This window comes from Rhodamnia argentea, chromosome 1, assembly GCF_020921035.1.
Source record: "Rhodamnia argentea isolate NSW1041297 chromosome 1, ASM2092103v1, whole genome shotgun sequence".
Lineage (NCBI taxonomy): Eukaryota > Viridiplantae > Streptophyta > Magnoliopsida > Myrtales > Myrtaceae > Rhodamnia > Rhodamnia argentea.
Window position 1 is genome coordinate 15,026,937 of NC_063150.1, and position 23,819 is coordinate 15,050,755.

Genomic DNA, 23,819 nt, shown 5'->3' on the forward strand with positions numbered 1-23,819 from the left:
TTATCTCATTGAATTATTTGGAATAAAATCAAGATAATTGGATCACTCATGCACATCTTAAATTGCCAAAAAATTCATGTAAAAAAATACAAAAAAATGTCATCTTATCATTCTCATGTTTGCATATCTCACGTTTTGCTTGGCTCATGTTTGCATATCTCATGTCATCTTGCATATCATATTTTTTAGTATCACCATGTTTTTGCATACCAAATTTTTTTACCATCACTTGTCACATGGTCACATATTGCTTGTCATATTTTTTGTCATGTCGTATTTGCTTATCGTTGTGCCATGCCCTCTTATGCCATGTCATTCACATATCATATAGAATTCATGTTTAGGTTCATTCATTTTATTCTAGTTAATTAAATGTTTGAGTCATTTAAATTGCATGTCCTTTAAGTTAAGCATGAAATTTTCACATGTTGTGTGGTTCTTGCATGTTTAGCTCAATTGATTGCATATTGTTTGTATTGTCATCCATGTTATTCATGTCATGCATAGTTAGGATAAACTGCTATGTTATCTTGCATTCTTAAATTAGTTAGTTAAATTCTATATGTAGGGAAACATGACATAATTTTGCATGTCTTGCGTTCCATATCATCACATCATTTAGTCTAATTCTTTAGTCATTTGCATTCATGTCATTCATGCATACATTTAAGCAAGAGAAAACCCAAAAATCACCCCTTTTGAACATGAAGTGAAATCAATTCAAGTTGAGTTACTAAACTTAGGATTTTTCATGGAATTTAAGCTACCGAAAGGGCATTAATTTTAATTAATTAATGTAACCAAAGTCCCCAAACTTAAAATCTTTCGCTTGTAGAATGAAGTATTTCTCTCGATACTTTATTTAGGTTTCTAATCAACCTACCAAAAATGATTAGTGGCTATTCCAAATTTTAAATCATTTGAATAATAAACCAATGTTGCAATTTGGTAGGGCTTGGGAGCGCTTGTATTAGGTTAATAATTTAATTAACCTAATAATCCATTAACCTAAGAATTTCCTGAATTTTTAGGTCACGAGAGCTTGGCAATTTTACTAGAGATCGAACTTTAATTTTTTGAAAAAAATAAAGCACTAAATGGGGTACTTTAATTTTTTGGAAATTAAAAGCCTTAGTGGACTTTAGCCGATGAAAATTTCATGGAGACTTCTTTTGTTTGGAAAACTTGATTGAAACTCACTTTATAGGTGTTATATGTTTTTGCAGAATTGGGGTGATAAGGGTTGGAATATTTGCTAACCCTTTTCTAGCAAATTGAAGTAGGAATGTATGTTTGAGGTTTATGTTGAAGCGATGTTTTGATATAAACTCTTGTGCTTGTTTTTACTGTTTTAGCGTGACACCAAGTACACACTACCCGCCATTGAACCTAAATGGCTAGGCTTAGGATGGTACTCGATTAGGGCCACTTCGGCCACAATCATTTGGCCCGAGTCTCCCTTTTGAAGTCCCGAATTTTCAAATCGATGCTAAGAGTTACCACCTCCATCATTCATCATATGATGTGGGTTGTTACTTGGCTGAACTGGAGTTTACGGGGACGTCGACTCAGTTACACATCATAGTGGTTTGGTCTGGATATCCTTGGGGCTCCACTTTGTTAAACCATATTAGATGGAAATCGAACCTCATGAAGCATCTCATGTGCATGTCTATGTATTTGCTATCTTCGGGTTTTAAAGGCAGTAACTTCTTGAACTTCATATCCTTTTTGCTTACTTACTTTTTGAGTCGGTCCATGACAATTTAGGTGCATCATAGTGTCTTGAGCTATACATTATGGGGAAAGTCCAAATTCTTGCAATGCCGAAGGATCAATTGAAAGAATGGTGGCGCAAATTGGGGGAGGATGGTCGTGAAACCGTCAAATTCCGTATTGGCCAAATGCTTCCACTATTAGACATATGAGTTCATATTGGTTTGGTTCGCGCAATGGCACACTTACGGAGCCCGAAGTCTACTACTTTCATATTCGGTAAGCATGAGCTCACTTCAACTTTAGAAAAATATAGCATTCTCGTTGGACTCCGAATTAGTTAACCCACCAATTGAGGAGGAACAGGTCTTAGTTTTATCTAAATATATAAATGTCAACAGAGATGAAGTAAGCAAAGTCTTGAAAGAAAACCAAGGGAGTTATCCTTTCTCGTTTTTGAATCTATGTTTTGTAAAGGCTCCTTTCTCATATGATAAGGCCAAGATTTTTATGCTAATGTTCTTTGGCTCGATAATTTTTCTATATAAGCTGAATGCGATTGATCCATTGGTCGCATCTTTTGCTAAACAAGTTAATAATGGAAAAAATTTTGTCAATGCTATTTTAGCGGAAACCTTCATCTCTCTTACTAAATTCAAGTCGAATGGAGATAAAACACTTCTTGCTTCTCCTAAAATTCTCCTAATTTCATTCCTTTCTCACTTTTCTTCAAAAACCTTCTTGAGATTTTAGAAATTTCTAATGATGAACACCCCTTTTTGAAATTTAAAATTGAAGAAGACCATGTTCCTGATCGCCATTACTCACAATGGTTGACCTTGTTAACGGATCCCAGTCCTGTGAGTTTTCTCTTAAATGCTAGTTGGTTTGAAGTACCGTAGGCTCGGATCACTGGCCAAAGTGGAGTACCCGTGCCTTTATCAGGCATCACTGGCATCACCGAGTATTATCCGATTAGGGTGGCACGCCAATATGGAGAAGTGCAGCAAATTCCTCCGAGGTTAAAGAACGAAGAGGTCTGTATGGGTTTCGCCACAAGAAGCCGAAAACATGAGGAGCATGTTAGCCTTGTTCATGCCATGTAGTGTCGGCCTGCGAAGCTTCGTTTGCCCAAAGGGAGTTTGAAAGGGAAGATCAAGACATATCATGTCTCGGAAGATTATCTTCGAGATCATGTTATTCCATAGCATTTACTTCCGGAAGTACCTCAAGCATTCGCTCAAGCTACCAAGCGGGTTGAATCAATCATCTCAAGAGGAAACTCATTTCTTCGTCTTCCTCTTCAGGGCTACACAACCTTGCAGAACGGCCACTGGATGCAGCCTCGAGCCACCAGACCACCAAGGGACCCCACTTCCAGGAATAAAGTGCCAAAAAGTGGGCCTCCATGGAGCGTCTCGAAAGAATTTAAAATAGCAGGTAGGAGTCCCACGTAATGTCACAAATCTATGATAATGTATTCTTGCACTTAACTCATTTTAATGTGGCGAAATGTAATTTAAAATTAAATGGTCAGATAATCATAGATTTCCGGTATCTCGAATTTGAAATTGAATTGCGATTCGTAAAATGGATGAGACATGTAAACTTTCTCTCTTACTTTAAATAATTGAAAACATCTTGTTTTTAGGAATTTTTCCGTACATGGGCGCATCTTCCTTTGCCAGTACTGAAGAAAGACATACGACTTAGCTGAGAGATGCTTGCTTGGAGACCGTACGGCACACAAGGGTCTAAAGGATTGGGGTCAAAAAGTGATCACCATGTGGGCTCACTCACAAAGCATATCGCCCTTTGCGTGCTATATGGTAAATTCTGCCTCCTTGTAATTTTGCGAAATCAAGTCGTTCGAACACAATTAAATAGAAAATAGGAAATAAATCACGAAAATGGTTTACATGGTGCACGCAATACATTTACATCCACGAGGATCAGCATAAACAAATTTACAATCTAATTACAATCGATCTGAACCTCTGCATGTTTTTAAAACCCGGATCAAACACAATAATTTCATAAATGATTATTTATACAAGTTTTTAAGTAAGTTCCCCCCCAGCCTCCCAAAGAATTCTCTCATAATTAAGAGACCGAAAAACGGTTGTACCAAAATAAGATGCTAAGAAAAACCTGATTGCACTAAGGTTGCATTTGGTTGTTCGGATTTGGATTGGGATATGATAGTATAAGGTCCGATTAGAAATCCTCCAATATTCTCCAGCTTGCATAAAATATCATCACATGTTTGGTGCAATCCAAGATTAAAAAAAAAATCTTTGAAAATCTCATTTGTCCAGCACAATCTCTTGCCGTATCTAGGTCTGGCCACTTGAGCACCCTCAAAAGCTGCTTGAGACCATGAAGACTCGTAACAAAAAATTATTTTGGAGTAAATATGATACTAATGTACCAGTTTGAATTTTTTTTTTTTTTTTGTGAAATCAGCCCATTGTAAAAAGTGGGTAAAAGTTCAAGTAATTCCAATGTCATTATTCCTTAATTGTCCCAATAAAATCAGTCCATTACACTGCTTTTTATGGGAATTGGCAGTCATCATCAAATGAAGGAAGACATAATATTTATAAAAGTTGAAGATAATTTAATTACAAATGTAAAAAAGTGACGGATCTGCCACTCACTTATCATCGTTCTTTGAACCGTTACCGCACGAAAGTGACGGCATCATAATCTCTCAATGTTAAATGACCCAAAATGCACAAGAAAATGTAAGTTAGAGGAGTCGATTCAAAATCCCTAAAACAAATTGAATGTAAATTAACGCTATAATTGTTTGTTGGGTGTTAATATGATCCACTATGTGTATATTTAATCATAGCTTTCCATTGTGTAAGCATTATAATAATAATTTGCTACTTTTAAGGGGCAACTTCTGCTAGCACCTTAATTAATATGCTAGTTTCATCCTCTCCTACAAATCAATTTGTATGTGATCGAAAGACGACTTATGAAAAGAGCTAGGGGCAAATTGTCCATAATGAAGCTGACTAGCATAACGATACTTCACGATTCTAGATCTCTTAGTCACCTAAAACTCATGTCGTGGTATAACAAGTCGGCAAAGTTGAGACTAGCCTATGCATTACAAGAAGCTTTTCTTTTTCTCGGCATAGAAAGAGGAAAAGCTTACCGAAATTAAGGATTTTTTTTTCTGGTCAATAAATTAAGGGTTCAGAAGTGCCTCGTATTCGTCAAATTTAATGCTCATTTTCGAATTTTTTCCCCCCTCAGCAGCTTTTAATTTTCTTGATTGGAGACTGGAAAATTGTTCCTAAATGATCATTTATTAATTTCTCGTGTACCTCGGACCATCACATGCCGTATGTTTGACTCAAAGACATGCCCTTGTAGTACCGTGGCATAAGATCCAGCAAGAAGTGAAAAACACCAACCCCAACTAAACTTGCGAGAATCAAAAGGGGGGGAATCTCGCGATTGAAAAGAAAAACAACAGCACCATTGAATTAATCAGAAAAAATTACCAAACCACCGCGAGAATGAAACCCAAAGCTTGTAACATCCTCTCACTTTCCACAGAGGACATGTAGGGAGGAGGGGCTTTTATCAAAGGAAAATTTTACAATTTAGTAAATGAAGATGAAAAAGATGATGATGATGGTAATACTAAGGATGGGGGATGATTTCTCTTGGGATCTAATCCTTGTACTTCATCTCGGACATGAGGAAACCGGGCATGTCGAAGGAGCCGGAAAACTTCTCGACATCGACCTTGAGGGCCTCAATGTCCTTGTTGTTGACCAGACCCTTGTTGAAGTCCTTCAGTAGCTTCCCATGCTGCTTTTGGATGCTCAAGGTGATGGTCACCGCCCGGTGGAGGAACTCCCCGATTTGCTCGAAGTCCTTCTCGACCAAGCCTCTAGAGGTCATGGCAGGAGTCCCTGAGAGATGACAAGCCCGTTAAATCGGACAATGCGATAATCATCGATTCGGCCACCAGTTGGCCTAAACGTGCTCGGTAGCTTTTGCCCAAAGAGCATCGGACAAACGGGGAAAAATGAATAAAGTCAGTGCAGAGGTTTTCCTTACCAATTCGTACTCCTCCAGGTGCCAAGGCACTGCTGTCACCAAAAACAGCATTCTTGTTCACGGTAATATTGCAGAGATCGCAAAGTTTCTCAACCTTATTGCCTGCAAGAGCGGCATTTGAAGTGATTAGAATCTATATATACCGTTGTTGTCAGCATCATCAACTCACTCAACCAAACTGATGCAATCTAACCGGTCAATCCAAGAGGACGAAGGTCCCAAAGAACGAGGTGGTTCTCAGTTCCACCAGTCACAAGCTTGTAATCTTTGCTCATGAGGTAGTTCCCAAGAGCAACAGCATTGGCTCTGACTTGCTTAGCATAGGCTTTGAAACCAGGAGACATGGCCTGCTTCAGGGCAACAGCCAGAGCACCGATCTGGTGGTTGTGTGGGCCACCCTGAAGAGAGGGGAAAACTGCGAAGTTGATCTTGTCCTCGAAGTCGTAAACCGCATCCTCAGGCTGGCCCTTCTTGGCGGGTTTAGGGCCCTTCCTGTAGAAGATCATCCCGGCTCTTGGACCCCTCAAGCTCTTGTGGGTTGTGGTCGTGACGATATCGCAGTACTCAAATGGGTTCGCAGCTTCCTACAGCCAGAAACAAAATTGCACCGACGATAAGAACATTTGGAACCTCGCAACATATTCACATCAGCACAGCAAATGTACTGCAAATGCAAAGAAGAATAACCAAATCGAAATCATTCAATTCGAGAAGAAACAGAATCACGAGCAGGACCAAAAAACACACTTAATTTCATTCAACTGCTATTGCAAGTTTGCAACATCCAGAGATGGGTTGTCACATTCATAAAACAAGATGCAAATCAGGGCCTCCAATGTATAGAGAACACAAGTATTTCGAAGGGCATAGAATAAAATTCCCAAAGATCTACGTAAGATTGAACATTAAATCACAAAATTCCACAAGGTTGCATGAATAGATCAAGCACAGGTGGATCAATGCAAATTCAAGCACAATGAATGGTGAAAATTTTAACAGAGATTGGCAAAGCTTGCATGAATACGTGAGGACGACAAATATGGAATGCATTCAACCCACACTTAATTCACATAGATGAAAGCCCAGGTGAGATCCAACAAGTTAAGGACACCGTCAACTCGCAGATACCCCAGATCCGGCCTCGTACAAATCACACTGTATAAACGAAAATGCGGATCCAATTTTCGGATCCAACACTGACAAACAAAGCTGCATGGGACAAAACGTCAAACACCATCCGTGCAGATCCAATTCTAAAAACCAATAAAACAGGGGGCAATATACCTGAGCGGCGACGAGGCCGCTGATGTGGGCCATGTCGCAGAGGAGGAGGGCGCCGCACTTGTCGGCAATGGAGCGGAAGCGGCCGTAGTCCCAGTCGCGGGGGTAGGCGCTGCCGCCGCAGATGATGAGGCGGGGGCGGAAGTCGAGGGCCTTCTCCTCGAGCTTGTCGTAGTCGATGTAGCCGGTGGAGGAGTTGACCTTGTAGGGGAGGCTCTCAAAGTAGATGGAGGTGGCGGAGATCTTCTTGCCGCCGGAGGTGTAGTAGCCGTGGGTGAGGTGGCCACCGGAGGGGAGGTCGAGGCCCATGATGCGGTCGTGGGGCTGGAGGACGGCGGTGTAGGCGGCGAAGTTGGCGGGGGAGCCGGAGTAGGGCTGGACGTTGACGCCCCAGCGGGTGGGGTCGAGGCGGTAGGCCAGGAGGGCGCGGGAGCGGCAGAGGTTCTCGATCTGGTCGATGAACTCGTTGCCGCCGTAGTAGCGGTTGCCGGGCATGCCCTCGGAGTACTTGTTGGTGAGGGCGGAGCCGAGGGCCTCGATGACGGCGAAGGAGGTGAAGTTCTCGGAGGCGATGAGCTCGATCCCCCGGCACTGCCGCCGCTTCTCCTTCTCGATGAGGTCGTGGATGTCGGGATCCACCGCCTGCAGCGGCGTGTTGCCCCACGCGGTGACGGGATCCATGGCAGCGCTCGGAAGAGAGAGAGAGGGCGATTGAAGATGGTTGAGGAGGAGGAGGAGGAGGAAATGGAGAGAGAGAGGTCCGCAGGTGGGGTGATGGAGAAATGTTGGGGGGGGCTTAAAAAGGGTTGGGGGAAAAAAGAGGGGCTGGCTAATAGCGCTTGATTTTAGGTGGTGTTGGTGAAGTGGTGGTCCACTCCCCTTCTCGGGGTTGGTGAACACCGAATTACCTTCTGTTTTCTTTCCTCTCTTTTTTTTTTTTTTTCTCATTTTCATCTTTATTTGAAATTAATTTTTTCTTAATTTCACTTTATTTTTTGGTCGGAACTTAATGTCACTTTGACTAACTTTTTTTCTTTTATCGAAAAGAAGTTGCCATTCATATATTAGAATAAAACCCGATGAGATCGAGAGTATACAGAACGCTTTCAAGCAAAGCAAATTCATTTGATCCCAAAAAAGAGGAAAAAAAAGAAAGCTTAGCATAGCAACAAACAAAAGCTAGAAATAACAAAGTACAATCTATAACTAAAGGCACACTCACATTCTTCAAGAATAGATATGTCACCGTAAATATTTGGCGGCCGGATTCGGTGATAAGCACAAGTCGAGATCTCATATTCCATTTACACAAATAAGGTAAGAAAAGAAAAACAAACTACTTCAAAAGGGAAAAGAGGGAGAGCATTGAGGGGGAAGGGAGAGAAAAGGAAAGGTCCCTCTCTCTCCCTCAATGACAACACTTCAGCAGTGGCTCTTATAGGGGAAAGGAAGAAACCTTAAGGAGACAAGGGTGGGGACACTTTGATTAACTTAATATGGGCCATATATTCCTTTTTAAAAATATATATGACGCATATATGATACGCTGAGTTGTTATATGTGTTGATTATACTTAATAAATGAGTTCAAACATAGTATAAGTATTAAATGAGTCATAAATGGGTTTACAATTTATTTGGACCTAACCCTCCTCTATGACTATATTTTTATTGTCTCTCATCCTTACTTGATATCGCACTCACTCATTCTGTACTCTTATCTCAACTTGGGTATAAGTTTTCCTAAATTGGGTTAAATATAAAAATGTTTAAGCAATATATGTAGGATTTACGTCATTAGATTTGCGTTTTATGGAAATGGGTCAAGACGGAATAAATGAGTCTATTTGGGTCGGACCATTTTCGACTCGAATCACTCGTTTGATAGGCTAGTCAATATAATCAGTGGACTCGATCATAGTAGGTGTCTTGACCCGATTTTATAGACCAAGTAAGGTAGAGAACTTGATTTTATAAACATACTTAATGACATAATATTTAGTAGCACCTCAAAAGTGCACCCGACCCACTATCCCAATAATATTTGGAGAGGATAAGTACAGCACAAGTGCCATAACTTTTGTATGGCGCTCACTCGATCTCTATACCTTTTTTTTTTTACCACGTAAGTGCTATAACTTCTAAAAAAAACGTTCACTTGAATATTATAAGTTTCAATTGATCACTTAAGTGCTAATTTTTTTTAAATGTTCGCCCAAATGCCGTAAATATGAAGTGGCATAGCACTTGTGGTGAACGTTTTTAAAAAAGTTATGGCAATCAAGTGACCAATTGAAAAGTTAAACGTCATTTAATTGAAAAAAAAAAGTTATGTTACTTAAGTGAGCATCATACATAAGTTATGGCACTCAAATAATAATAAAAAAAAGTTACAGCACTCACTTGAATGCCATACAAAAGTTATGATATTTGTGCCGTCCTTATCCCATAGTTAGAGTTACCATAAAAACACAATCACTTTAATCAAAGTAAAGCTAAACTAAATAGTCTCGAGACAAGAATAAACTAATATAATTGACTAATTTTTGTATGGTTTCGGGACATTCTTGCCTAGACCACGATTGACCTTGCTCAAGTTTATTAGTCTTGTCCATATGATCAACGACAGAGTTGGACCACTCTAGTGGACCCGAGTTTACACGTAGCGGAAAATAGTTATCACGCCCCGATCCCCGGGCCCACAACAATCCTATCAAAAACGCCTCAAGTCATAAAAGGACGACGTCCCCAGTACGTCATCGACCCATTATTTTTATCTTATTATTAAGCGCATACGGAATGTGTAACTCCCAAACAATTATAAAATACACGGGGATAGAAAATAAGGAAATCACACCAGACAATTCTTTTTATTTATTTCTCGTTAACCCTAGGAAGAACGTGTATATACAAGCCCCGCCTCAGAGCCACTTCCTACAACCCTAAAAAAAAATACCGGGTCGGGGTTATGGGTTAACATTACTCTGTGCTACTCAAAAAGAATCTACAAACACTTCCAACTTCCATGGCTAAGGACCTCAAAATTGTTAACAACAACGGGGTGAGATATAAAATCTTAGTGAGTCAACGCCTAAGTTCGAGTAGGACATTGACTCGTTCAAGGCATCCTAAACATGTAATACAATAACGATGGTAAACCAATAACGTGTGATCCTCGCAACGCTTTACCTATCACAAAATCGGATCCAAAATCAACAGTCCACCATCAAGTACATGCAGACTTATCCCACCTTGGTCTACACATGAAATAATTCATTTATAACATGCAATCAAATGCATATAACCAATGCACATAACCAGAACACTCATCATAAATTGCATGCACAATGCACCACACGTGTTCCAGTTATTAACGACAGTTCCCGATCTTAGCAAAACCATGCTCTTACGGCGGAACTAGGGACCGTTCCATTCCTTCGGCAATGGCAACCGACAAACCATGTGGTTCCAAGTACTCTCGGCATAGACTAACGATCAGGCATTCCTGTAGGGAGCGTCGGTCCGTCACAAGCTGCGACCGGCATTTAATAAGTCGTGTGGTTCCAAGTACCCTCAGCACGAACTTACCAAGCTCGAACCCTCGTACCCGGGGGTCGACTTTGTCCTCACGTACCCGAGAAGACGGTATCCATTATGTGACCACACACGCACGACAGGCAACCAGCCAATTTATATCTTTGCATTTAACCCAATGCACACACACAAACAATTGTGCTCAAAACTTGGCTCTAGGCCATTTTCATGCTTAAAATGTCGGTCCACAAATGATCACATAGATACACATATTGTCTACCAGACTTTACATATATATATATACATATATATATGTATATATATATATATACATATATATATGTATATATATATATATATATATATATATGTAGGATAATCATTCATCAAATTCAAATCGGTCATGACACTCAATAGTTATCAGCAAGTCACCCAACAATAATAATTCAATAATTAATTAACAATTAAATAATTATCACGGTACTAATTAATTGATTTAATTACGATTAAACTAGCAAATAATAAATCTCGAATATAAATAATTAAATCTACCTTAATTAATTAACCTGGCTTTCGTTAATTAATCCATATCGATCAATTAATCCGGACTTTGATTAATTGTCACCTTATTAATAAACTGACCCGACTTCAGGCAAATAATGCAATTTATAATTTAAACAAATACATCTAACACCCGCTAATTATTTTAATCGTAGTCCACATCAATTATTCTAATTCTCGAACGCAGTTAACACCCTAATCAGAGTTTAGGGGCCGACTCACAACTCCGATGTTTGATGTCGAGTCGGGCGCGACGGTGATGAAAACGGCGACACCGATTGGATAGGGTCTCGGGTTCTCGTTCGAGTCAGGTCGGGTTGGCGGTTTGGGTCAAATCTTGGGTTTCGGGTCGGGTCACTTGGTTTTGGGTTAGGTCGGATCGGTGGGTTTCGGGTCGGTTCGGATTGGGTGAAGTTCGGGTCGGGTCTCGCGAGCCTACGTTCACGGCATGGGGGTTTCGAGTGGGTGGGGTGGAGGAGGCGGCGTCGGGGGCTGGTGGTCGGAGATAAGACGGGCTGGATGGTGTGTACCAGCCGTGGCGTCCTATGCTTGTTACGTTCACTAGCGATTAATAACAATTAATTTAAAAATAAATGCACGGACGAATTATCATAACACAACACTTATTTATTTAGGGCTGATAAATGTCGAGTTCGATTATGTAAAACACGGGAGATATCCTCGGGTGGCATCCAAAAAGTGACATGTCACCCTACCCGTTATACAAAAGAACCCATAAAAGGACAACTATTCCCAAGTAAAAAAAAACTCCCACATCACCAACCCGACAATCTGTCCAATTCAAACCCCGGTCAGTGCTGTACTACATCATACCACTATTACATGTAAACGCTAGGGCCCACTAAGGTGCCACATAGTCGAATGGCAGAGGGCCTACAAAGCCCAAGCCATCCTCTAAGCGGCCATAAATTGCAACAAAACGGTGGCGGACCTCCCCCACATCCAAGCTGCCATTGACCCGTAAGGAAACCGTCACCCTCACAAAATCCAACTTTGGTAACCCCGAAACAGTGTTCGGGGATAATCTCCAGTGCATTCTAAGGGGCACCCCGTATGAAATGGTAGGCAAGCTAGCCATGATTACCTAAAAAAAAATCAACAATAATAGGGTGAGATAATTCTCAGCGAGTCGAATCTCTAGTGCATCGACTAATCAAGGCAACGAAAGGAGTAAGCGAGAAAGATATTGGACTAACAATATAGTATTATGCGACAAACGTATTAATAATAAACTCACACTAAAGAACAGCATTTCACGACGCAATGCACTAAAAAAAATGTTCGACACTTGAGAGTTTGGATTATTTTTGCTATTATACTTTCATGTTGCCTCGTACCGCCTTAGAGGCCGATCCGATCACATAGCGGGACCACCCGGTCACATAGCGGGGTCTTCCCATATACTCCATGGGGAATATGTTTAGGAGCAAACCCCACATAAGGAGCTGCCCTTGATTCACAATTGCCTTGCATAGTAATTTATACTTTCGGTAACAAAACGTGCTTATATTTCCAGGTAAGACCACGATCCCGAAGTGATGAACAATAATAACCAAACGACAATGCATTGCTCGGATTAAAGAACGTCGCTCCTAATACACAATCAAATCAGATAGACTAAAGACCAAGATTTTACATACCAATTCATATCACAACCAATGAGGTTATCAACAAATAATTTGTACAAAAATGTCCAGTTCTATCTTCCAATTTCCCGTTCCCTATTTTTATTCCTAATGTAAGACCCCAATTTCATATTTCAACTATCTCCGGCTTCATCTAAAGCTCTGCATCCTACTTTTCCTTATATGACCGGACTTGCTCCTTTTTTTTTATTTTTATTCAACGTCCTTATTAGATCCAGGATCTAAACCAAGAACTTGAGTGAGTCTCCTTCCCTATCCAACGCCCACATTCCCTAATTGCAACAAGTTTCCCCACTTAAAACCACACTACATGCCCTTGAACCATCATATTCCTTTCTAATATTATTATCGGTTCCTTCAACGACTAGATTCACGCCTAAACTCAACCCGGGACAACCGATTCTCGCTTATTTCTCCGAGATCAAACCGGTATTATCATCATCAACTGTTTTCAACTTAACTCCGGCAATTCCTCTTCAAACTACTCAACCCATAGTCCGAAGAAATCTGCTCGGTCATTATCGGATGTCCTCAACCGGTTTTGACCTTCGTTTACATTTCACCATTACGATCCCGAACACTTAAAAATAAAATAAACCCACGACACATTGGGTTCCATGAACCAGCCTCCATCTCGGTTTCCTCATGTCCCGATAACGTCTACTCTATTAAAATTCACGACATAAAAACTGAAACCCAAACCCAACCACTAACCACCTATTTCTCGACTTCTCTCTCTCGACTCGCGTTGCGAAGACTAGTTGATGGAGTAGAGAATCAACTTGCCTTATTTTCCTTTGTATGTTCGAACTTAAGTCCGTTGGTTGTTATTGTACGACGAGGTGGTCGCGCGCGTTGGACCGGCCAAGGTGTTGGAACCGGACGTGTCTTAGCGGTGGAGTAGACGAAGAGGCGTCCGTCAAACCGAGAGAGTGAAGATGCCTAGCGTTTTTTTTATTATTGTAACTCGGTTAAAGATCCTCCGCATTTCGTGAGTTGGGGCGGTGATAAAATAAAAGCTAACATATTGGGTTTTATGGCCCACAATCCCTGGCTGAAAAATAAGGGCGATTCAACCAAGTAAATGGGCTAGGCGGATCAAAGGTGGGCATATCCCTTTGCTAGGTGTCACCTACGAAAATGGATGGATCTTGTACTAAAAAGTAGCTAGGCGGCTATTAAGTGAGCTAGTTTCGCATTGCACGGATTGAGGTTGCCGAATCTGATATGGAAATTCCATTAACGAGTTGGGCCAATAATTTGGATGAGCCCCTCCCACCGGCCAGCCTTGATTCCAAGCCAAAATTTCTACAAACGGTTGAATCCAAATTGCGGCCGCTGGTCTTCCATTCCTCACCATGCGCAACACCAACCTTGTATTTAAGCCGGAAATTTTCACTACTTCTCGTCACAAAAATTAGCTTTCTAATCCATTTTGCCTAATTCTTGTTTATTCAAAATTATTAAAACGGGGTGTCACAACTCTTCCCCTCTTAAATAATTTCGTCCTCGAAATTATTCGCTTTTCTTACATTAGTCAAAAAGAAATGGATATCGCTCTTTCATCGTCGCCTCGCTTTCCCATGTCGCTTCTTCTTGATCATGATGCTGCCACAATACTTTCACTATCGGAATTGTCTTGGTTCGTAGTATTTGTTCCTTTCGATCCAAAATCGGGACTGGCCTTTCAACGTAGCGAACTCTTTCGTCAATTTCCACCGTATCGTGATCCAACACATGAGACGGATCTACACGGTATTTTCTCAACATCGAGATATGGAAAACATTGTGTACATTAGACATCTTTGGCGGAAGTGCCGGCCGATATTCCACCTCGCCAACCCTTTCCAATACTTCAAAGGGTCCCACATATCGCGGATTCAATTTTCCTTTCTTTCCAAACCTAGACATTCCTTTCACTGGAGACACCTTTAGAAATACGTGGTTGCCTACCCGAAAGTGCAAAGGACGACGGCGGTTGTCTGCATAACTTTTGTGTCTACTTCGCGCCATCTGTAGACGCTCACGGATTACAATTACGGCGTGCGAGGTGATCTGAACCAACTCGGGTCCCGTCAATTGCTTTTCGCCCACCTCGGACCAATATGCGGGTGTTACGCATGTCCTTCCATATAATGCTTCGAATGGTGCCATGCTAATGCTCTGGCGATAGCTGTTATTATATGCAAATTCCACTAAAGGCAACTTTTCATCCCAACTACCTTTAAAATCTATGGCACAAGCACGTAACATATCCTCAAAAATCTGAATTACCCTTTTAGTTTGTCCATCTGTTTGAGGGTGGAAAGCAGTACTAAATTGCAATTTGGTCTCCAACGCTTCTTGTAATCCCCTCCAAAAATTAGACGTGAACTTCGAATCTACGTCGAGGTAATAGTAATCTGGAACACCATGTAATTGTACAATATGTCTAACATACAATTCTACAGGCTTTTCCATTGGGTAGTCCACTCTCATTGCTATGCGGTGGGCTGATTTGGTCGGGCGATCGACTACTACCCAAATTAAATCATATCCACTTGACGTCCTAGGCGGTCCTTGAATAAAATCCATGGTAATATGCACCCATTTCCATTCAGGAATTTCCAGTGGCTTTAACAACCCTACTGGTTTCTGATGTTCTGCCTTAACTTGTTGACACGTCAAACACCTCGCTACATATTGGGCCACACTTCTCGTTATTCCATTCCACCAATAATTTTGTCGAAGATTCTAATACATTTTTGTACCTCCGGGATGAATACTGTATTTACTTCTGTGAGCTTCTCGGAGAATTTCTTCTTTTAATTCTTTATTATCTAGCACGCAGATACGTCCTCTAAAACGGACAATTCCGTCCTCCGATATCCCAAAATTTGTTTGTTTTCCTGCTACCACTTCGTCCCGGATTTTCAAAATTTCTTCGTCTATCTCTTGCAAGATTCTAACTTTCTAGACCACCTCGGGCTCAATTCTTAGCATCGCCAAAATGCCGGTAACTTCATCAATTTCCACTTTAAACTCTGAATTTGGGATTTCTTGGAGCAAATTCCATGCTCGCTTTCGCAAGTTTGCTAGGGACGCTGATTTTTGACTTAAAGCGTCTGCCGCCCTGTTGGCCTTTCCATGGTGATACAAAATATCACAATCATAGTCTTTTAATAATTCCAACCATCGTCATTGCCTCATATTTAATTCCTTTTGAGAAAATAGGTACTTGAAGCTCTTGTGATCAATGTAGATTTCAAAATTTTCTCCATAGAGATAATGCCTCCAAATTTTCGGTGCGAACACTATCGCCGCCAATTCTAAATCATGGGTCGGATAGTTCAATTCATATGGCTTTAAGCGTCTCGAAGCATACGCAATGACTTTTCCATGTTGCATCAAGACACACCCAAGACCTTTGTGTGAGGCATCACTATAAATCACAAACCCTCCAGATTCGGACGGTATCGTTAAGATTGGAGCTATAGTCAATTTCTTCTTGAGTTCTTGAAAACTCTTTTCACATTCTACATTCCATTCGAATTTCACATTTTTCCTAGTTAACTAAGTTAAAGGACCGGCGATCCTCGAGAATCCTTCCACAAATCTTCGATAATACCTTGCCAATTCCAAGAAACTACGAATCTCCGTTCTTGTAGTCGGTCTTGGCCAATTAAGGATTGCTTCTATTTTAGCTGGGTCTACTAACACCCCTTCTCCGAGAACGACATGACCCGGGAAAACAACACGATCCAACCAAAATTCACACTTTCTAAATTTAGCATACAATCGATGATCTCTCAAGGTTTACGACTCTAACCTCAAATGCTGCTCATGTTCCTCCCTCTTCTTAGAATATACCAATATGTCATCAATAAACACGATCACGAATTTATCCAAGAAGGGTTTAAATACTCAGTTCATCAAATCCATAAAGGCAGCATGGACGTTAGTTAATCCGAACGGCATTACTAAAAACTCATAGTGGCCATACCTCGTCCGAAATGCCGTCTTCAGAATGTCCTCCTTTTTAACTTGCAAATGGTGATATCTTGAGCGAAGATCAATTTTTGAAAATACAGAAGCCCCACATAAGCGATCGAACAAATCATCAATCCTGGGAAGTGGATACTTATTCTTAATTGTCACCTTATTTAACTGTCTATAGTCAATGCATAATCTTAGTGATCCATCCTTCTTTTTCACAAACAATACCGGTGCACCCCAAGGTGACGCACTAGGTCTTATGAATCCTTGATCCAACAATTTTTGTAATTGCACCTTTAATTCTTTCAATTCATTTGGAGCCATTCTATAAGGTGCCTTAGATATAGGCTCCGTTCCTAGAGCCAGTTCTATTGCAAACTCGACTTCCCGTTCCGGGGGTTATGCTAGCAATTCTTCGGGAAACACATCTAGAAACTCTCTGACTACATGTATCTCCTCCAGTTCTTTTTTCGGCTTTTTCTTATCATTGACAACTACTAAATATCCATAACACCCGTCACCCAACGGTTGACAAGCTTCGATTGTAGATATGAATGCTCTTGTAGCACTTACCCCATTTCCTCAAAATTCAAAACCCAGTTCATTCGGTGGATTAAAAGATATCCACTTTCCATGACAGTCCACCGTTGCTCATTGTTTGTTCAACCAATCCATACCAATGATAACATCAAAGTCATATATAACCAACACCACCGGATCAATTACCTGTCTTCTCCCTTCAATCCCAATTTCACAATTTCTACAAATCAAGGTCGATAGTACACTTTCTTTCACCGGTGTCGTGACAATTAGCAGTACTTCTAACCGACTACATTCCAACCCATGCAACTTCGCAAACCGAGCGGATACAAAAGAATGTGTAGCACCGGTATTGAATAAGGCATATGCATTATGACCAAGTATAGAGATGATACACGTAATGACGTTCTTGGAAGCCTGGGCCTCCTCCTGTGTCATCGCATATACCTTCCCTTGAGCTGGTGGCCTTTGAGGGTTCCGTCGTTCTCTGCCCATCGGTGGTCCTTGAGGCTGATAAGGAGGAGTCGGCCGCGCTTATAGCCCATTTCGTGGGCAATTCCTCACCATATGTCCTGTTTGACCTCAGCCAAAGCACTTCTTCAATGTTGGACATGGAGCAGAATTGTGAAACTTGCCACATCGATGGCATGCCTCACCGGGGTTTGGTTTCCTCTCTACAATCCGTACTCCTCCTTGCGTGCCAAAATTCCCTCCGAAACGCCTTTTATTAGGGTTGAACTGAAATTGACCCGGTTACATTAGCCTCTTACCACGATTCTCATTACCCCGGGTCACTGGAGGCATCGGTTCCATCTCCCTTTCTACCATCTCCTGTTCCTCATATTGTGCCTTGCTATAGATTTCTCAATAGGTCATTGGCCCGAACGGTGCCAATTGCTTTCGTATCTCCGACCTTAGGCCTTTCAAAAACCTCTTCGCCTTATCCTCAACATGCTCGACTAGGCGAGGAGCAAACCTTGACAATTCAGAAAACTTCGCCTCATATTCAACCACGGTCTTATTACCTTGCTTTAGTTCCACAAACTTTGTCGGTTTTCTATCTCTTGTGCAACTCAAGAAATACTTCTCATAGAAAGCGATAACAAAAATTTCCCGGTCAATCTCTGCTCTTGCGGGGAATACCGCGTCCTTCATCGCTTGCCACCAATACATAGCATTTCCGTCCATCCGATACTTTGCCGGTGTCATCTTATCTATATCAGTACAATTCAACAGCCTAAATATCTTCTCCATTTCGTTGATCCATCGTTCCGCCTCTTCAGGCTTTCCAGTTCCTATGAACTTGGAAGGTTTCAACTTCAGAAATTGTTCCACTAGTCCTTGGGTACGACGTTCACCCCCATCGGCATTGACTGCAACTTGTTGCTGCGCCTGCTGAGCCATCGGTTCCCCCACTTGGGTCAACTCCTCCAAAATGCCATCCACTCTCGGGTCGGTATGGGTAGCTCCTATTGGAGGTACCTCTGTTCCACTCATTTTCGCGTTCCCCAAATAGCTATTTGTTAATAAGTAACAAGTTCAACTTGTCACCGACACTAGATGAATAATACGATTCGAATCGAAACCTAACATAATAGCTATAACAATCACATACCCGGTCTCCTTAGACTCTAAAGTTTTAGCGCACCTTATCACTCCGGGTAAACTTATGCTTTGATACCATTCTGTACTAGCCGTGGCGTCCCGGGCTTGCTACGTTCACTAGCGATTAATAACAATTAATTTAAAAATAAATGCACTGACGAATTACCATAACACAGCACTTATTTATTTAGGGCTGATAAAGGTCGAGTTCGATTATGTAAAACTTGGGAGATATCCTTGGGTGGCATCCAAAAAGTGACATGTCGCCCTACCCGGTATACAAAAGAACCCATAAAAGGACAACTATTCCCAAGTAAAAAAAACTCCCACATCACCAACCCGACAATCTATCCAACTCAAACCTCGATCTGTGCTGTACTACATCATACCACTATTACACGTAAACGCTAGGGCCCACTAAGGTGCCACATAGTCGAATGGCAGAGGTCCTACAAAGCCCAAACTGTCCTCTAAGCACCCATAAACCGCAACAAAATAGTGGCGGACCTCCCCCACATCCAAGCCGCCACCGACCCATAAGGAAACTGTCACCCTCACAAAATCCAACTCTGGTAACCCCAAAAGATTGTACGGGATAAGCTCCAGTGTATTCTAAGGGGCACCCCATATGAAATGGTAGGCAAGCTAGCCATGATTACCTAAAAAAAAAAATCAACAATAATAGGGTGAGATAATTCTCAGCGAGTCGAATCTCTAGTGCATCGACTAATCAAGGCAACGAAAGGAGTAAGCGAGAAAGATATTGGACTGACAATATAGTATTATGCGACAAACGTATTAATAATAAACTAACACTAAAGAACATCATTTCACGACACAATGCACTAAAAAAAATGTTTGACACTTGAGAGTTCGGATTATTTTTGCTATTATACTTTCATGTTGCCTCGTACCGCCTCGGAGGCCGATCCGATCACACAGTAGGACCACCCAGTCACACAACGGGGTCTTCCCATACACTCCATGAGGAATACATTTAGGAGCAAACCCCACATAAGGAGCTGCCCTTGATTCACAATTGCACTACATAGTAATTTATACTTTCGGTAACATGGCGTGCTTATATTTCCAGGTAAGGCCACGATCCCGAAGTGATGAACAATAATAACCAAACGACAATGCATTGATCGGATTAAAGAACGTCGCTCCTAATACACAATCAAATCGGATAGACTAAAGACCAAGATTTTACATACCAAAATCATATCACAACCAATGAGGTTATCAACAAATAATTTGTACAAAAATGTCAAGTTCTATCTTGTTCCCTATTTTTATTCCTAATGTAAGACCTCAATTTCATATTTCAACTATCTCTGGCTTCATCTAAAGCTCTGCATCCTATTTTCCTTATATGACCAGACTTGCTCCCTTTTTTTTTTTTTATTCAACGTCCTTATTCGGTCCAGGATCTAAACCAAGAACTTGAGTGAGTCTCCTTCCCTATTCAACGCCCACATTCCCTAATTGCAACAAGTTTCCCCACTTAAAACCACACTACGTGCCCTTGAACCATCATATTCCTTTCTAATGTTATTATCGGTTCCTTCAACGACTAGATTCACGCCTAAACTCAACCCGGGACAACCGATTCTCGCTTACTTCTCCGAGATCAAACCAGTATTATCATCGTCAACTGTTTATAATTTAACTCCGGCAATTCCTCTTCAAACTACTCAACCCACAGTCAGAAGAAATCTGCTTAGTCATTATCGAATGTCCTCAACCGGTTTCGACCTTCGTTTACATTTCACCATTACGGTCATGAACACTTAAAAAGAAAATAAACCCAAGACACATTGGGTTCCATGAACCAGCCTCCATCTCGGTTTCCTCATGTCCCGATAACGTCTACTCTATTAAAATTCACGACATAAAAGCTGAAACCCAAACCCAACCACTAACCACCTATTTCTCGACTTCTCTCTCTCGACTCACGTTGTGAAGACTAGTGGGTGGAGTAGAGAATCAACCTGCCTTATTTTCCTTTGTATGTTCGAACTTAAGTCCGCTGATAGTTATTGTACGACGAGGTGGTCGCGCGCGTTGGATTGACCAATGTCCGGGAACCGGACGTGTCTTAGCGGTGGAGTAGACGAAGAGGCGTCTGTCAAAGCGAGAGAGTGAAGGTGCCTTGCGTTTTTTTATTATTATTGTAAGTCGGTTAAAGATCCTCCGCATTCCGTGAGCTAGAGCGGTGATAAAATAAAAGCTAACATATTGGGTTTTATGGCCCACAATCCCTGGCTGAAAAATAAGGGCGGTTCAACCAAGTAAATGGGCTAGGCGGATCAAAGGTGGGCATATTCCTTTGCTAGGTGCCACCTACGAAAATGGGTGGATCTTGTACCAAAAAGTAGTCGGGCGGCTATTAAGTGAGCTAGTTTCGCATTGCACGGATTGAGGTTGCCGAATCTGGTCCGGAAATTCCATTAACGAGTTGGGCCGATAATTTGGATGAGCCCCTCCCACCGACCAGCCTTGATTCCAAGCCAAAATTTCTACAAACGGTTGAATCCAAATTACGGCCATTGGTCCTCCATTCCTCACCATGCACAACACCACCTCGTATTTAAGCCGGAAATTTTCACTACTTCTCGTCAAAAAAATTAGCTTTCCAATCCATTTCGCCTAATTCTTCTTTATTCAAAATTATTAAAATAGGGTGTCACATGATTGCTCGATGAAGGCGAGCTCAAGCGACGGGGTTGCGAGCTCGCGGATCCGGGTCGGGCGGAGGTCGGAATAGGGTTAGGTTAGGGTCGTAGGTGAGCTCGGGTGGTCGTCGGGTCGGGGGGTGGGGGGTGGCCGACGACGGCTAGGATGAGCTTGGTTCACGGCGGCATCAAAGGCGACGAGACGGAGGACGGGGTGCTGTGGGTCTCGGGTGCCGAGGGTGGATGTCAGGTCGGGGTCGCAGCGGTAACAAGGCGGTGGCGTAAAGAACGACTAGCGGGAGTGGCGCAACAACGGACGAAGGCCGAGGCCGGGTGGTGGTGGCGTGGTGGTATGGACGGGCGAGTTGCGGAGAAACGGAAAAGAAGAAGTTGAAGGCGAAGAAGAAGATGTATGGTGGGGGCGAGGGAAGCGGGGTCCGGTCGCACGAAGAGAGAGGAAGAAAGGGAGAGAGAAAAGAAAAGAAAGAAGGGGGGTCGGTCGGTCACGTAGGGGAGGGGAAGGGAGAGAGAGAGAATTAATGGGAGAGAGAGAAGAAAAGTTAAAAAAAAACAAAACTTGGGGAAGAGGAAAAATCACGTGGGTTGGTGTAGAGAGAGAGAGAGAGAGAGAGAGAGAGAGCACATAGGGAAGGGGGGTTTCGGTCAAAAAGAAGAGAAAGAGTGTGGCCCAAAAATCAAAACTAATTAATGGTTTTGTCCTATGTGCATAAAATCTAGGGACAAATCGGTAATTTGGCAAAATGGGTACCGGTAGTCATTTGGCTCAATCGACTAAGGGCAAAATTAGAATTTTGGCATTTAGGGTTCGATCAAGTTTGAATTTGCGCGCGAAGGTTCTCGACACTACGAGTCAACGTTTGACTATTCAACTTGATTTTCTCTGACGGATGTCCCGGAACAATTAATCATCGTCTCTTAAATCTTCAAAATCCAAATTTTATTTTCCGTGTTGGAATTCATGCATTTGAGCAAGTCTCGGTGGCAACGCCAAATGATATGCTAGATTTCCAATCCGCTCCAAAATTTCAAATGGTCCCACATATCTTGGGCTTAGCTTTCCTTTCTTGCCAAACCTAGATGTTCCACGCATCGGTGACACTTTCAAAAATACATGATCTCCCACTCGAAACTCCAAAGGTCGGCACCTCTTGTCCGCATAACTTTTACGTCGGCTTTGTGCAGTCTTGAGTCTTTCTCCGATGACCTTAACAGCTTTTAATGATCGCTATATCAACTCGGGACCGGTGATACTTCTTTCACCGACTTCGTTCCAACACGTCGGCGTCCCGCAAGCTCTACCATATAACGCCTCAAAAGTTGCCATTTTGATACTTTGCTGAAAAGCATTATTGTAGGCAAACTCAACCAAATGAAGTTGTTCCTCCCAGTTGCCTTTAAAATCCAAAACGCAAGCTCTCGGCATGCCCTCAAGCGTTTGAGATGTCCTTTCAGACCGGCCATCTATTTGCGGATGATAGGCCGTACCGAACCGTAGTTTCGTCCCCAATGCATTCTGCAAACTTTTTCAAAATGTGGCGGTGAACTTGGGATCACGATCCGAAGTGATTGTCACCGGCACTCCATGCGATCGTACTATATGTCGCACATACAAGTCAGCATACCTATCCAAAGTGAAGTCTTTTCGTATGGCAATAAAATGAGCAGAGTTTTTCAATCTATCTATTACAACCCAAATGGAATCATTGCCTCTCTGACTTCTTGGCAATCCCATGACAAAGTCCATTATGATATGCTCCCACTTCCACTCTGGAATTTCCAACGGCTGCAGCAATCCACCGGGTTTACAGTCTTGCGCCTTAGCTTGCGGGCACGTCGGGCACTTCGCCACGTACTTAGCTATATCAGCCTTCATACCATTCTACCAAAATTGTTGTCTCAAATTCTGATACATCTTCGTACTACCGGAATGAATACTATAGCTACTCCAATGTGCTCCCGATAAAATTTCCTCCCTTAGACCTTCATCGCCAGGCACACACGGACGTCCTCAAAACCTTAGTATTCCATCTTCAGTCACTTGGAAGGCAACCTTTCGTGTAACCGAGCTCTCTTGAAGGATCTTTTGAATGGCGGGATCCGTCGATCGCAAGACCTTAACTCTCGCTTACACTTCCGGCTCAATTCTCAACGTAGCT

At 42.0% G+C, this 23,819-nt stretch overlaps 2 protein-coding genes across 4 annotated transcripts; both read right to left on the minus strand.

Annotated features, from left to right (window-relative positions):
• Nucleotides 1-5,190: 5,190 nt before the first annotated feature.
• LOC115753264 (serine hydroxymethyltransferase 4) lies at nucleotides 5,191-22,282 on the minus strand. 3 transcript variants are annotated; one of them, XM_048279830.1, is made up of 5 exons: nucleotides 22,253-22,282; nucleotides 7,087-7,789; nucleotides 5,996-6,386; nucleotides 5,803-5,904; nucleotides 5,191-5,654 (listed from the first exon to the last, which is right to left on the minus strand). In XM_048279830.1, exons 2-5 carry the CDS (start codon nucleotides 7,762-7,764, stop codon nucleotides 5,410-5,412), a joined length of 1,416 nt encoding a protein of 471 aa, XP_048135787.1. In that variant the 5' UTR covers nucleotides 7,765-7,789; nucleotides 22,253-22,282; the 3' UTR covers nucleotides 5,191-5,409. The 3 variants fall into 3 exon arrangements, with proteins under 3 accessions (XP_048135787.1, XP_048135789.1, XP_030547667.1); XM_048279832.1 differs by having other exon boundaries at nucleotides 22,261-22,278; XM_030691807.2 differs by lacking the exon at nucleotides 22,253-22,282 and having other exon boundaries at nucleotides 7,087-7,841.
• Nucleotides 18,224-18,856, minus strand: LOC115753277. Its single transcript, XM_030691825.2, has one exon. It carries the CDS (start codon nucleotides 18,854-18,856, stop codon nucleotides 18,224-18,226), a length of 633 nt encoding a protein of 210 aa, XP_030547685.2.
• Nucleotides 22,283-23,819: the final 1,537 nt, after the last annotated feature.